The sequence below is a fragment of the Pavona decussata genome, unplaced genomic scaffold (assembly GCF_977016875.1).
Source record: "Pavona decussata unplaced genomic scaffold, jaPavDecu1.1 SCAFFOLD_268, whole genome shotgun sequence".
In the NCBI taxonomy this organism is placed as follows: domain Eukaryota; kingdom Metazoa; phylum Cnidaria; class Anthozoa; order Scleractinia; family Agariciidae; genus Pavona; species Pavona decussata.
The window spans coordinates 98,202-110,725 of NW_028145670.1; the positions used below are offsets into that span (position 1 = coordinate 98,202).

The 12,524-nt window shown below is 39.7% G+C and overlaps 1 protein-coding gene across 2 annotated transcripts; it reads right to left on the minus strand.

Moving 5' to 3' along the window:
- Nucleotides 1-3,025: 3,025 nt before the first annotated feature.
- LOC146455864 (uncharacterized) lies at nucleotides 3,026-11,653 on the minus strand. Of its 2 annotated transcripts, XM_085093765.1 has the most exons (5): nucleotides 11,141-11,652; nucleotides 9,223-9,328; nucleotides 8,665-8,780; nucleotides 5,313-5,412; nucleotides 3,026-5,175 (listed from the first exon to the last, which is right to left on the minus strand). In XM_085093765.1, exons 1-4 carry the CDS (start codon nucleotides 11,168-11,170, stop codon nucleotides 5,398-5,400), a joined length of 267 nt encoding a protein of 88 aa, XP_084949891.1. In that variant the 5' UTR covers nucleotides 11,171-11,652; the 3' UTR covers nucleotides 3,026-5,175; nucleotides 5,313-5,397. The 2 variants fall into 2 exon arrangements, with proteins under 2 accessions (XP_084949891.1, XP_084949890.1); XM_085093764.1 differs by lacking the exons at nucleotides 3,026-5,175; nucleotides 5,313-5,412 and having other exon boundaries at nucleotides 8,364-8,780; nucleotides 11,141-11,653.
- Between the last annotated feature and the right edge of the window lie 871 nt (nucleotides 11,654-12,524).

Here is a 12,524-nt window from a genome sequence, read left to right on the forward strand (position 1 = left end):
TCACCTGTCGTAATTGCAATGCAAACACGTCCTGAAAAATGTAACTAGCTTAAAGCAATTTGCTGAAATAAGCGTGTATCACAATGTATATTCACAAAGGTCTAATTTTCAAGACTCATTTCTAAGCAACTGGTTTTCCCCTTAAAACGGCACGCGATCACAATAGAACGTGTGTTTATGTCCCTAACAAGAACGTCAACAAACGCTTATCTCCGAAATCTAATGACGGTTTTGGCGCAACCTATGCACGTAAATAAACTTGTTTGACGTTAATGCTCAGTAAATAACTTTGAATCACGTCCTTACAGACCGCACAAGCGAAAATGGCCTTATATCACTTCTTTATTTCCAAACTTAGGCATATTTTCTGACTTGCTAACTGAAAACAATGAAAATTGCGGCTATGACGTCATTCCAAAAATAACCCAAAATTACCTTTCTTCCTCTGCCATTTGTAATCCATGAAACATCCACCAATAAAACCCAATTTTGCCAAAACCCCTCACAAATAGCCAAACGTAGACCACTTCCCAAAGCGATCCAGAAACTAAGAGAATGCTCATACAGCGTCAAAGCGCTCAGACAACCATTTGCAAAAATAGTGAGACACTCCAACCAAAAATCGCCCTTTACCACTTCAAATTGCTGCCGCTCATAAATCTGTGAGACATGACAGTACCCCCCTCCCTCCCCTCCATACAAAGTTGTTCCTCCAAATTTTGAGCGTCATCTTGCATTGCTAACAACATTGATAAGGGGGGGAGGGGGAATGGAAAGCACGTGATCACGGCAACTTCATTTAAGGCCAAATATGTTACAGTGTCTCAAGTCTTTTTGCAACTAGTTGTCTGAGTTAGGGGTGAACATCCAGGCCCTTTTCTCGGATGTGGAGGAACGTACAAATGATGTTGACCTAAATTTGGAAAATGCAACATCTATTTAGTACATCACTGGACATTTTAGGGTTCTAATTGGGGTGGAAGTGCGCTAAATAGGCCGTTCGAATTCGTGGCATTGTCAATTCGCTCTTTGTGACGTTACGGAGTTTCTTGTTTTCTTCCGTTGTGTAAAAGAAAATGGTTTATCGCGGACATATAGATGCACAGACGAAAGCGTATGTGAGATGTCTTCGTTTGCAAAGCGATTTAACTGTGCGTGAAATAGTACATCTCTGTGGTATATCTCGGGCGTCCGTTTATCACTGTTTAAACACAAACACTTGCGACAAGAACAGACAGTCACGCGGGACACGCGGGAGGCCTCGTGCAATAACTGGACGAGAGGAAAGGGTTATTGAACGAAATATCAACAAGCTGCGCAAGCAAAAAGGGAACTTTTCATGCCACCGAATAAGAGCTGAATCAGGGTTACATCACGTATCTTCGTGGACAGTAAATCGTACGTTAAAGCGGATGGGATATCGCTTCATGGAGGCTCGAAAAAAAGGTATCTTAACGGACAAAGATTACAGTGAACGTCGTCAATTTGCTCGTACGGTTAAAAGGACCTACCCGGAAGACTTTTTCCAAAATGGCATTTGTTTTTACCTGGATGGGGTCAGTTTTTATCACAAAACCAATCCGTTGGACGATGCAAGAACACCTCAGGGGAAAGTTTGGCGTAAACGGAATGAAGGACTCTCGTGCACTGCCAAGGGTTCGCATGTGGGCTCCGGGGGTAGAGTTGTGAAAATGATTGTGGCTATCTCATATCGGAAAGGGGTCATTTATTGTGAACAGTATGATAAACTGGATGGGGATTACTTCTCTGCATTTGTGCGTAGAAATTTTCCGAAAATGTTTACAAAGAGCGGTAAACAAGGTTCTAAGTTATTTGTGCATGATAATTGTCCTATTTTGAATTGTGCAAAGGCACGACGAACTGTCAAAGACGTTGGGGGCAAATTATTTGCTATTCCTAAGCGCAGTGGCGATTTAAATCCTATCGAGAATGTTTTTAATGTAGTAATGCGTGAGTTAAGGAGACAAGCGATAACATCACATCTGACTTCTGAGTCATTTCAAGAGTTTGCACAACGAGTGAAAAGTACGCTATACTCGGTGCGAAGAGAAATTATTGACAATACTATCGGGTCAATGTATAAGCGATTAGATTTAGTTCTAAACAGCAGAGGCGGCCGTACTAAATACTAAAGAAAAAATTGTCTAGGGGAGAATGAGGCCACAAAGTATTAAACACAAGTCTTTGCTTTATTTTGTGACTGAGGGAAAACAATGTCACACTATTTGGTTATGTCACGTCGAGAATGCGTGACTTTTGCAAGATCACAATAAAACCAAAACACTTGCACTAATGTCATTTGTAGTCAATCCTAAATAGTTATAAATGGCCAACGATAAAATACAGTCAGGGGTGAAAGCATTCCATGTGTTATGTATCATTTTATGACGGTCTACCATCACAACACGGTCTACCATCACTACAGTAAGAAATATGATATGTTATCTATTTTTAAGTCATTCGCTATGGTAGACCGTGTAGACCGTCACTGCAAAATTCGAGCCTACTTAGCAAACAGTTCACTTTAGGAAATTTAAGTCCGAAAGACTTTTCAATCACCGCAACACAAACGTGGCAAAGCATTTAGAGCACTTTGGGATCTCCTTTTGAACATCCTGCTGTATCTGTACATTGAAATGAAAGATCTTCCACCTAACAGACATCATGTCCGTCTCCCACTGATCGATAACACCGTTTTTAATATAAACGAAAGGCTGTTTTCCCGTACAAAAAATAGGAGTGTCTTTTTCAAAAACAACGTCCCTGGCATAATGCGTTTTAGGCACCGGAAGATGCACCAACTGTCCTTCCAGCATAAGGAGGAAATCATGCCACTGAATGATCTGTTGTGACCAGCGAAAATCGTTTAAGGAAATACATTCTGCCTCTTCGGCTCCAACCCACGCAAAAGAAGTCGAAGCAGGATTACAAAAAGTTCTGTAGACACTTGTGAGAGGGTTAAGTAGAAATGTTTTGGCCGAATTCGCAGGTCCGCAGATCATGACATGACAAGCCAGAGGCCAGATTTTAGGACCTCGACGCCTTTGAAAGACGCGTTCTTCGGATGTTTGTGGCGGATTAAGATCGCCTTTAGGTGCGAGTCTTTTGTTTCGACCTCCGAAGGATATTCTCGCCTGAAGACTATGATACGTGTGTTGTAGCTGTCAACATTGTGTTTTTTAATTAAATTCTGTCATCGTATGACAAAACCCGAACCACGCTAAATTGAAATCCTTGTACAACAACCGTACAAATATCAGTTTGCCTGAATGAGTGGCCAAGTCCACACTTTATTGGTTTTGCGTATTCAATTCTTCAATCTCGCGGCAAACGTTGGCGTAGGTAACTCGTCCTATAATTCAAACAAATGCGGACACATACATTTACGTGACACAGCCGAAACTATCGGCTAACTGGGAAAAAGCCTCTTAGTTTTCTCTTCATTATAAGGCGGCTAAGAATGCGTTCGATTGACCTTATTCCGGATGAATAATAAGCGGAAGAGCTGTTAAATTTCTCTTTTTAAGAAATTTGGGAGGCCAATTCTGCAAACTATCGCTCACACATGAGAATTTAAGAGCGGTCTTGTACTCCAGTAACTCCTAAAACCTTTTTTTGGGGGGGGATTTCTTGTCATCGTTGTATGTATTCCTATTCCGGAATAGGGTCAATCGAACGGACCCTAAAACTCTATTTTATTTTACTACAACAAGCGAAGGAATCCGGACTATTAAATTATGCCGAATTTGAATAACCATACGTCAGAAAACCGTAGTTTCGCATTAATGAGAGAAATCAAACAAAAGAAGGCGGCTAAGGTTTTTTAACGTATTGTTATTAAATTTCGGCGTCATTTATGCAATCGTTTTTTACAGTGCGAAATGCGCAATTATTGGTCAAAATTCTTTACAAATTGTTTACACTGACAAATTCAACTTCTATTAATCTCAATGAAGTTTTTAAGTGGTCCATGTGAAAACGATTCAAGTGTAGAAATGCTAAATCTAAACTAGTCTAAATTTCCGTGAGTGCACATTAATTTTCCTTGACCGGTCATTTCGCTACACTGCAGTTAAGTCGATTCGCTACGTTTTAAAATTGACATATTCTGTAATATTTGAATTCAATTTACTCCTCATGCAAACACTGTGAAACGAATAAACAGCTAAGATATTTTTCACCCGAACTCACTTTAAGAACGAAAAATAATCACATTTCATACTTAACGGTGTAGCGAAACGACTTTGCAGCGAAACGACCCGACACCGTTCAAAGAGAGTGTTAAATTGTGATGTGTTCCAAAATTTCTTCGAGTTTCGGGCGTTTTCCCGGATTAGATGAGAGACACCTTTTGGCAGTACTCTTCACCGGGGCACCCAACGGATCGTTTTGGTAAATTATCTGTTCGGCAGGTCCTTAATCCCCTACAATTTTCTTAAGGGAATTTTCACCTCGAACGTTCGTGATACGGGAAATTTAAGTCCTAGTGTTTTCGGATAGATAAAAATGTCGTTTTGGATACCGAAAAAAGGTCAGCTAAGATTTTCGGAAAGGAAATAAGACCTAAGGTTTTCGGGAAAGAAACAAAAATGCGCTAGGAATTTCGAAAAGACTCAAGTTCCCCTAGAATGACTAAAGAGATAAAAATATTATAGGGTGGCCTGAAATGAACCTACAGAGCTTTAAAGGCACTCCAGATAGCCAAAAATTGCGTTTCAAAGGATCTGAGAGAAAACTACCGTTGGGTGCCCCTGTCTTCAAGGCAGGGTTGACAAATTTCCCATCTTGTAAAACTTTCACGGCTAGCACTCCAAAAGAATATACGTCGCTAGCGGTCGACTGCCTGTCTCCTCGGTGAATTTCAGGCGCTGCGTGTGTATACTTCTTCGCTGCATCCTTTATGTTGACTTTCGGCTTCATCAGCTTCGCCTTGGCAATTCATCTGCTTTTGCCAAAGTCAATAACGAAGGCTTTATGGCTGGCACCGTCCAAAACGACATTGTTCCCTTTTAAGTCGTTGTGCAGGTATCCTCTTTTGTGCATAAACAACAACACTTCACAAATCTGCCTTAGAATTTCTGTGCACTCGCTAACATCCGCAATAACGCGTGTTGCTGCAGCCTTCAAGAGGGTAACACTGCTGCCCTCAACCGCCTATATAAAGAATGGATAAGGTAAACCTGGTGCAAATATTGTACATGTTTGAAAGGTTGGATAACACAGAACTCCCTGTTAGGTTAAAGGCTGTACTTAGTCTGGTCTCTTTCCGTTAAAAAAACCAAAGGAAATACCTTCACTAGGGACCAAAGCCCCAGGGAACATGTTCTTGGGGCAGTTGAGACACTCAAGCTTCACCACCACGTCAAGGTGACAGCCCTAGGTGAAAAAAAACTAAAACAAAAAGGCCCTCATCACCTCAGGGTTTGGGCGCGCCGCCTGTAAACCCTGAAGGAGAGGATAGCCTGACAAATTGGCCTAGGTTTATGCTACATTTTATAAAAACAAAAGTCAACTGGAAAATACTAATTTTGGATATTGACTAAACAAAAAAAAACAAAAAGACTCTCGTCACCTCAGGGTTTGGTCGCACCGCCTGTAAACCCTGAAGGAGAGGATAGCCTGACAAATTGGCCTAGGCTTATGCTACATTTTATAAACACAAAAGTCAACTGAAAAAGACTAATTTGGATTATGACTAAACAACAAAAAAAAAAAAGGCTATTGTCACCTCAGGGTATGGGCGCGCCGCCTGTAAACCCCGAAGGAGAGAATAGCCTGACAAATTGACCTAGGATTAATGCTTCATTGTATGAAAATAAAAGCCAACTGGAAAATACTAATTTTGGATATTGACTAAACGACAAAAAACAAAAAGGCTATCGTCACCTCAGGGTTTGGGCGCGCCGCCTGTAAACCCTAAAGGAGAGAATAGCCTGACAAATTGGCCTAGGTTTTTGCTACATTTTATAAAAACAAAAGTCAACTGAAAAGGAATAATTTGGATATTGACTAAACAACAAAAAACAAAAAGGCTATCGTCACCTCAGGGTATGGGCGCGCCGCCTGTAAACCCAGAAGGAGAGGATAGCCTGACAAATTGGCCTAGGATTAATGCTTCATTGTATGAAAATAAAAGTCAACTGGAAAATACTAATTTTGGATATTCACTAAACAACAAAAAAAAAGAAGACTCTCGCCTACATTTTATAAAAACAAAAGTCAACTGAAAAAGACTAATTTGGATTATGACTAAACAACAAAAAACAAAAAGGCTATTGTCACCTCAGGGTATCGGCGCGCCGCCTGTAATCCCTGAAGGAGAGGATAGCCTGACAAATTGGCCTAGGTTTATGCTACATTTTATAAAAATAAAAGTCAACTGAAAAAGACTAATTTGGATTATGACTAAACAACAAAAAACAAAAAGGCTATTGTCACCTCAGGGTATGGGCGCACCGCCTGTAAACCCTGAAGGAGAGGATAGCCTGACAAATTGGCCTAGGATTAATGCTTCATTGTATGAAAATAAAAGTCAACTGGAAAATACTAATTTTGGATATTCACTAACCAACAAAAAACAAAAAGACTCTCGTCACCTCAGAGTTTGGGCGCGCCGCCTGTAAACCCTGAAGGAGAGGATAGCCTGACAAATTGAGCTAGGATTAATGCTTCATTGTATGAAAATAAAAGTCAACTGGAAAATACTAATTTTGGATATTGACTAAACAACAAAAAACAAAAAGGCTATCGTCACCTCAGGGTTTGGGCGCGCCGCCTGTAAACCCTGAAGGAGAGGATAGCCTGACAAATTGGCCCAGGTTTTTGCTACATTTTATAAAAACAAAAGTCAACTGAAAAAGACTAATTTGGATATTGACTAAACAACAAAAAACAAAAAGGCTATCGTCACCTCAGGGTATGGGCGCGCCGCCTGTAAACCCAGAAGGAGAGGATAGCCTGACAAATTCGCCTAGAATTAATGCTTCATTGTATGAAAATAAAAGTCAACTGGAAAATACTAATTTTGGATATTGACTAAACAACAAAAAACAAAAAGGCTATCGTCACCTCAGGGTTTGGGCGCGCCGCCTGTAAACCCTGAAGGAGAGGATAGCCTGACAAATTGGCCTAGGTTTTTGCTACATTTTATAAAAACAAAAGTCAACTGAAAAAGACTAATTTGGATATTGACTAAACAACAAAAAACAAAAAGGCTATCGTCACCTCAGGGTATGGGCGCGCCGCCTGTAAACCCAGAAGGAGAGGATAGCCTGACAAATTGGCCTAGGATTAATGCTTCATTGTATGAAAATAAAAGTCAACTGGAAAATACTAATTTTGGATATTCACTAAACAACAAAAAACAAAAAGGCTATCGTCACCTCAGGGTATGGGCGCGCCGCCTGTAAACCCAGAAGGAGAGGATAGCCTGACAAATTGGCCTAGGATTAATGCTTCATTGTATGAAAATAAAAGTCAACTGAAAAAGACTAATTTAGATATTGACTAAACAACAAAAAACAAAAAGGCTATCGTCACCTCAGGGTATGGGCGCGCCGCCTGTAAACCCAGAAGGAGAGGATAGCCTGACAAATTGGCCTAGGATTAATGCTTCATTGTATGAAAATAAAAGTCAACTGGAAAATACTAATTTTGGATATTGACTAAACAACAAAAAACAAAAAGACTCTCGCCTACATTTTATAAAAACAAAAGTCAACTGATAAAGACTAATTTGGATTATGACTAAACAACAAAAAACAAAAAGGCTATTGTCACCTCAGGGTATGGGCGCGCCGCCTGTAAACCCTGAAGGAGAGGATAGCCTGACAAATTGGCCTAGGATTAATGCTTCATTGTATGAAAATAAAAGTCAACTGAAAAAGACTAATTAAGATATTGACTAAACAACAAAAAACAAAAAGGCTATCGTCACCTCAGGGTATGGGCGCGCCGCCTGTAAACCCAGAAGGAGAGGATAGCCTGACAAATTGGCCTAGGATTAATGCTTCATTGTATGAAAATAAAAGTCAACTGGAAAATACTAATTTTGGATATTGACTAAACAACAAAAAACAAAAAGACTCTCGCCTACATTTTATAAAAACAAAAGTCAACTGATAAAGACTAATTTGGATAATGACTAAACAACAAAAAACAAAACGGCTATCGTCACCTCAGGGTTTGGGCGCACCGCCTGTAAACCCTGAAGGAGAGGATAGCCTGACAAATTGGTCTAGGTTTATGTACATTTTATAGAAATGCGTTGAAACAAATGTGCATATGGTTTTAGGCACTACTGAACAAACGTAAATCTATCTTTTCGATTTAACGTTCGGATGGGCTTGTTGGAGACAGTATAAATGATAAAAACAAATACTGCAAATTAAACAAAAACTATTCAAAATTCCAAAAGGTAGAAAGCTGGCCAGTTGGCCATTTACATAACACAGTCAAGGAGTAGAACTTGAAACAAATCCAGATAGTGGTTGGATGGAATATACGAAATTCCAGATTTCAAATCCAACACTTTACAAGTACATGGCCTTCCTGATGCAACATTTTCATTACTTTGCAACTAACAACTACCATAATGCAAACAATGTTAAAACACATACTTTCTAAGTTAAATAATCTACATACCCTTATGGTATTGCATATAAAGCAGAACTCAACATCAATGCCTTGCTTGCCAAGTTTAAAATTGTCATCATCGTCCTTCACAAGCAGCAGATAGAATGCCTTTAAGTCCAGTATAACTGCAAAAAACAATATTATTAATATAGCAATCTTAAGTAAATTGTTATTAATGAATTATTGCTGTTCTTTATTTAGTTTCACTCATCAAACATTGTAGACTGTTAATAATAATCAGCAGTAAAAAAGTTAAAGTCTCTATCAGGCGAAGTGGTGAAGTGGTAAACACCAAGCTGATCTAGATTTCTGTACCATGAAACCGCAAGGGGTATTTCTACTATTCCCCCACCCCCCTCTATGAGGTTCTATTCCTTCGCAGGGTTCCCCCAGGATAAAAATTGCCAATACCAGAGCTAGAGCTCAAACCCATAAAGTTTGATATAGCAGTCCAGCTAAGTATCCGACCACAGTGTCTCCCAATTTAAATTATAACCAGACACATAAGCATGCAGATACAGTTAAGAAAAAAATAACAACAATTTTTGATGAATTTCAATCTCCTACCTTTAAAAGTCACAGTGTAGGTTTGTCCATCCACAAGAATTCCACTCAGTTTTTCAGTGTGTCCTTTTGCCTGTTCACATTTGTAATTAGCTTTTTCAAGCTTTTCCTTAAGATGGAAACACATTTTGTTCATATTAGGAAAGCTTGCCCACAGACCTTCATTATATTATAAAATATTAGTCTTAAGTGTCCTTGGGAGGACTTCTAAGGACAGTGGCTACAGTAATGTCAGCTACAATCATGGATTTTGTGAGTTTCTTAGTAATGTTTAGCATTTAATTGTGATAATAAGATATTACAGTTTATTTATTTAGTGATAAGTACAAAATAATCTACTAGTGTTCTATCAGAAATGCCATTCTCTGATTGGCTACGCTACTTGCTATCTATTCTGTTATAGATAGTGAGTAGTGGTTTTCAACAAAATGGCGGCCTCTTCGTCGCGTTTTCGAAGTGTCTGTGACGAGGATATAATTAATTTACTTGTTTAGTTTTGAACAACTAGCAGATCTATACTAAAACAATTAGATTATTTGCTCTAATTTCTATGCATGTTAGCTGATTGGGGCTGCATTCTCAACAAGAGCAACTTGAAAGCCAGGAATATCTTGACACAGACTAATTGCTTCCTTGCTGCTTTGGGAATTTGTCAATTACATGTTTCCACTTAGAAAACAAGAACTAGCTAGCATGCATTTATAGCAGTATTATATATACAGTCAAACCTCCCTTTGCGACCATCTCTCTTAAGTGACCACCTCTCATTAGCGACCACTTTTTCAAAATACCAAAGTTTTCGAGTCAAATCACTATAGATGGAACCTCTCGTAGGCGACCACCTCTTGTAAGCGACCACCTCCCTTAAGCGACCACTTTTAGAGATGATTGTTTAAAATTTTCAATGGTTTTTAACCTCTCGTAGGCGACCACTTGACACACAATCTGCTGTTTCTCTCACGGGCGGAAATTGACTATAACATATTGGCCCACATCATTACAGCAGATATGCCGTATTAAAATCTCACAGCCGGAGCTAGTCTAGTGTACACTGAAATAAACTTTAATCAGGTTGAATCCCTTATAGGAAAGAAACTCTCTTATCTTGTAAATAGCATGCATGTACATGCACGACCGGTGATGACTCTCTCAACCTTGTATTATCCAACAGAAAAATTGTGGCGATAAATAACGTCAACTGGATTATGTAACAAACAAACGCCAAAGTTGTTGATGTGTTACGCTTGAAATGTAACATTGCAAACATGCCGTTTACTGTTTGCTCCTAAATCAGGCAGTCTAAGTAAAATTTTTACTTTGGGTTTCGATAAGCACTGGAAAAAGGGTTAGGTGTCCGCAATTACCATACGTAAATTACCGGAAATTTAGACCCCCCCCCCCCCCCCCCCTGTGGTCTGACCTCTGGTAAGCGACCACCTCCCGTAAGCAACCACATATCCTTGAGATTATGGGTCAGGTCGCTTACGGGAGGTTCAACTGTACTAGTAATAGTAATAACAGATTAAAAAGTGCCGTTGACATGCCAATTTGATAGACCATATGTCTCACCTGAAAATGAGGCCAGATTCTTGCATCAAAGGAGGTAAATTTGTGTGAAAGAGAAACAAAATGGCTCTCTTTGTTCCGCATGCATTTGCACAGGCAGCCAAATGTAAACACAAAGTTAGAATTGGGGTCACCCATTGTCGACCGTGATAAAATAAAAATTAATTGTACTATAGATTATTTCCTCCACTCAAGCAAAATCCAAATAAGTTACAGAATAGCTTTGGAAAAGGAAATAAACTTTTGTTGTTGTTGTTTACAATGACTGATAAATTAATTAACCTGATAAACCAATACAAATTGAATAAGAAAAAAAAAACAATAGTTTTAAAAAATTAAAGGATAAGCGACTTACCCCACTTTTCCCAAGTTTGGTTCTATTCATGAAGATGACGCAGGTGAACTCAAAGTTGAAGAATTACTAGAGATGCAAGGAGTAGAGCATTTTGGCGGGCTTTCATCGGCTTTTGGCGGGCTTTCCAGAGAGCAATTCGAGAGATCTACAGAGGAAGGTTCAGGCTTGAAATCAACTGGGGCCAGATCATCCATAGCATTGATGCATCTTTCGTTACTTCTCAGAGTAGAGTCAAGAATAGAACTCTGAAATTCGCGATCGTAGGCTCGAGACAACAAGTCTGCTCTGTTTAGTGCCCTTCTCAAATGTTGGACGAACTCAGATTTAAAAAATTCTCCTTTGGCAGGGTTTTTTTCGGCGTAGATTTCCAACGAGTACAGCGAAAGTAGTACCAGCATACAGGGTTTCGGCAGCTTTGGCTCCCCTTGTTAAACCACGACAAAGGTACAGGCCCGCCATTTTCGTCCTGAAGGTCAACAATGTTTACGCGGCAAACTTCTTCGGGAAACATGTCAAATATAAAATTACTGCAGAATTTTCTCGGAGGAGCCGCGCAAAACTCGTCGTTTAAGGCGAACCATATTCTCTGCGGATCCAAGGAGGGCGAGAAAATTCGATGAATCATCCTTCGAACAGAGGGTGAGATCGACGGTACGATCCACGAGAGCCACGAAGAACGAATCACTTTTAGCGCGCTTCCCGAATTCATATTTACCACGAGGAAGGATTAACCAAATATAGTCTGACCCCATGAAGTGTTTTGCTATAAATTAACTCGAGATATCTGCTAAGATTCACCAGTTGTACATTTCTACATTGACAGAAGCGGTTTTCCCCTGTCCAAAAGGCGTCCGAAAGAATGTGTGAACTAATTATGCAAATAACCCTTGCCCGTAACTGGAGACAAAACTGCGGTCGTTTCCGTGGTAACAAAAGCCCCCGGCGCGTGCATTAAAAATGAGCCTCTGGCTTAACATGATTTCTAAATTTGCTACGGCCTCTCTCCAGTAGTTCTTTTATAGCGTTTGTAAAAGTGTCCTTACGAATACCATTTTGTTCTAGTACCTCACATGCACAAGTAAGCCATTGTCCATTACAACCAGACACGCATTCTCCTTGTGCCGCTTCTTCGAGAATTTCAAGACGAGATTTCTTAGATCTATCGAGCTTTTCTTGAGCGCTCCTCATTTCCCATGCAGTTGTCAAAACCTCTGAGACTACGCGGGGTCCTCTGTTAACAACAAACTCTGCTATGTCATTTTTCCCCTCTGACTTTTGTTTATTAGCATACGCCAAAAGTTCTGTTCGAGTTTTCATCCCCTTTGTAACGATTATTTCTGATAACTCAAATGAAGACATGCGTTTCTTCCGTTTTTTACCTTTA

Bases quoted from the DNA above. Each gene is read 5' to 3' on its own strand.
- LOC146455864 (XM_085093764.1), bottom strand. From the start codon at position 11,170: ATGAATAGAACCAAACTTGGGAAAAGTGGG. The intron at 9,329-11,140 runs GTAAGTCGCTTA...TTCCATCTTAAG, and splicing joins CCAAACTTGGGAAAAGTGGG to GAAAAGCTTGAAAAAGCTAA. The intron at 8,781-9,222 runs GTAGGAGATTGA...TGTTTTTTGCAG, and splicing joins CTACACTGTGACTTTTAAAG to TTATACTGGACTTAAAGGCA.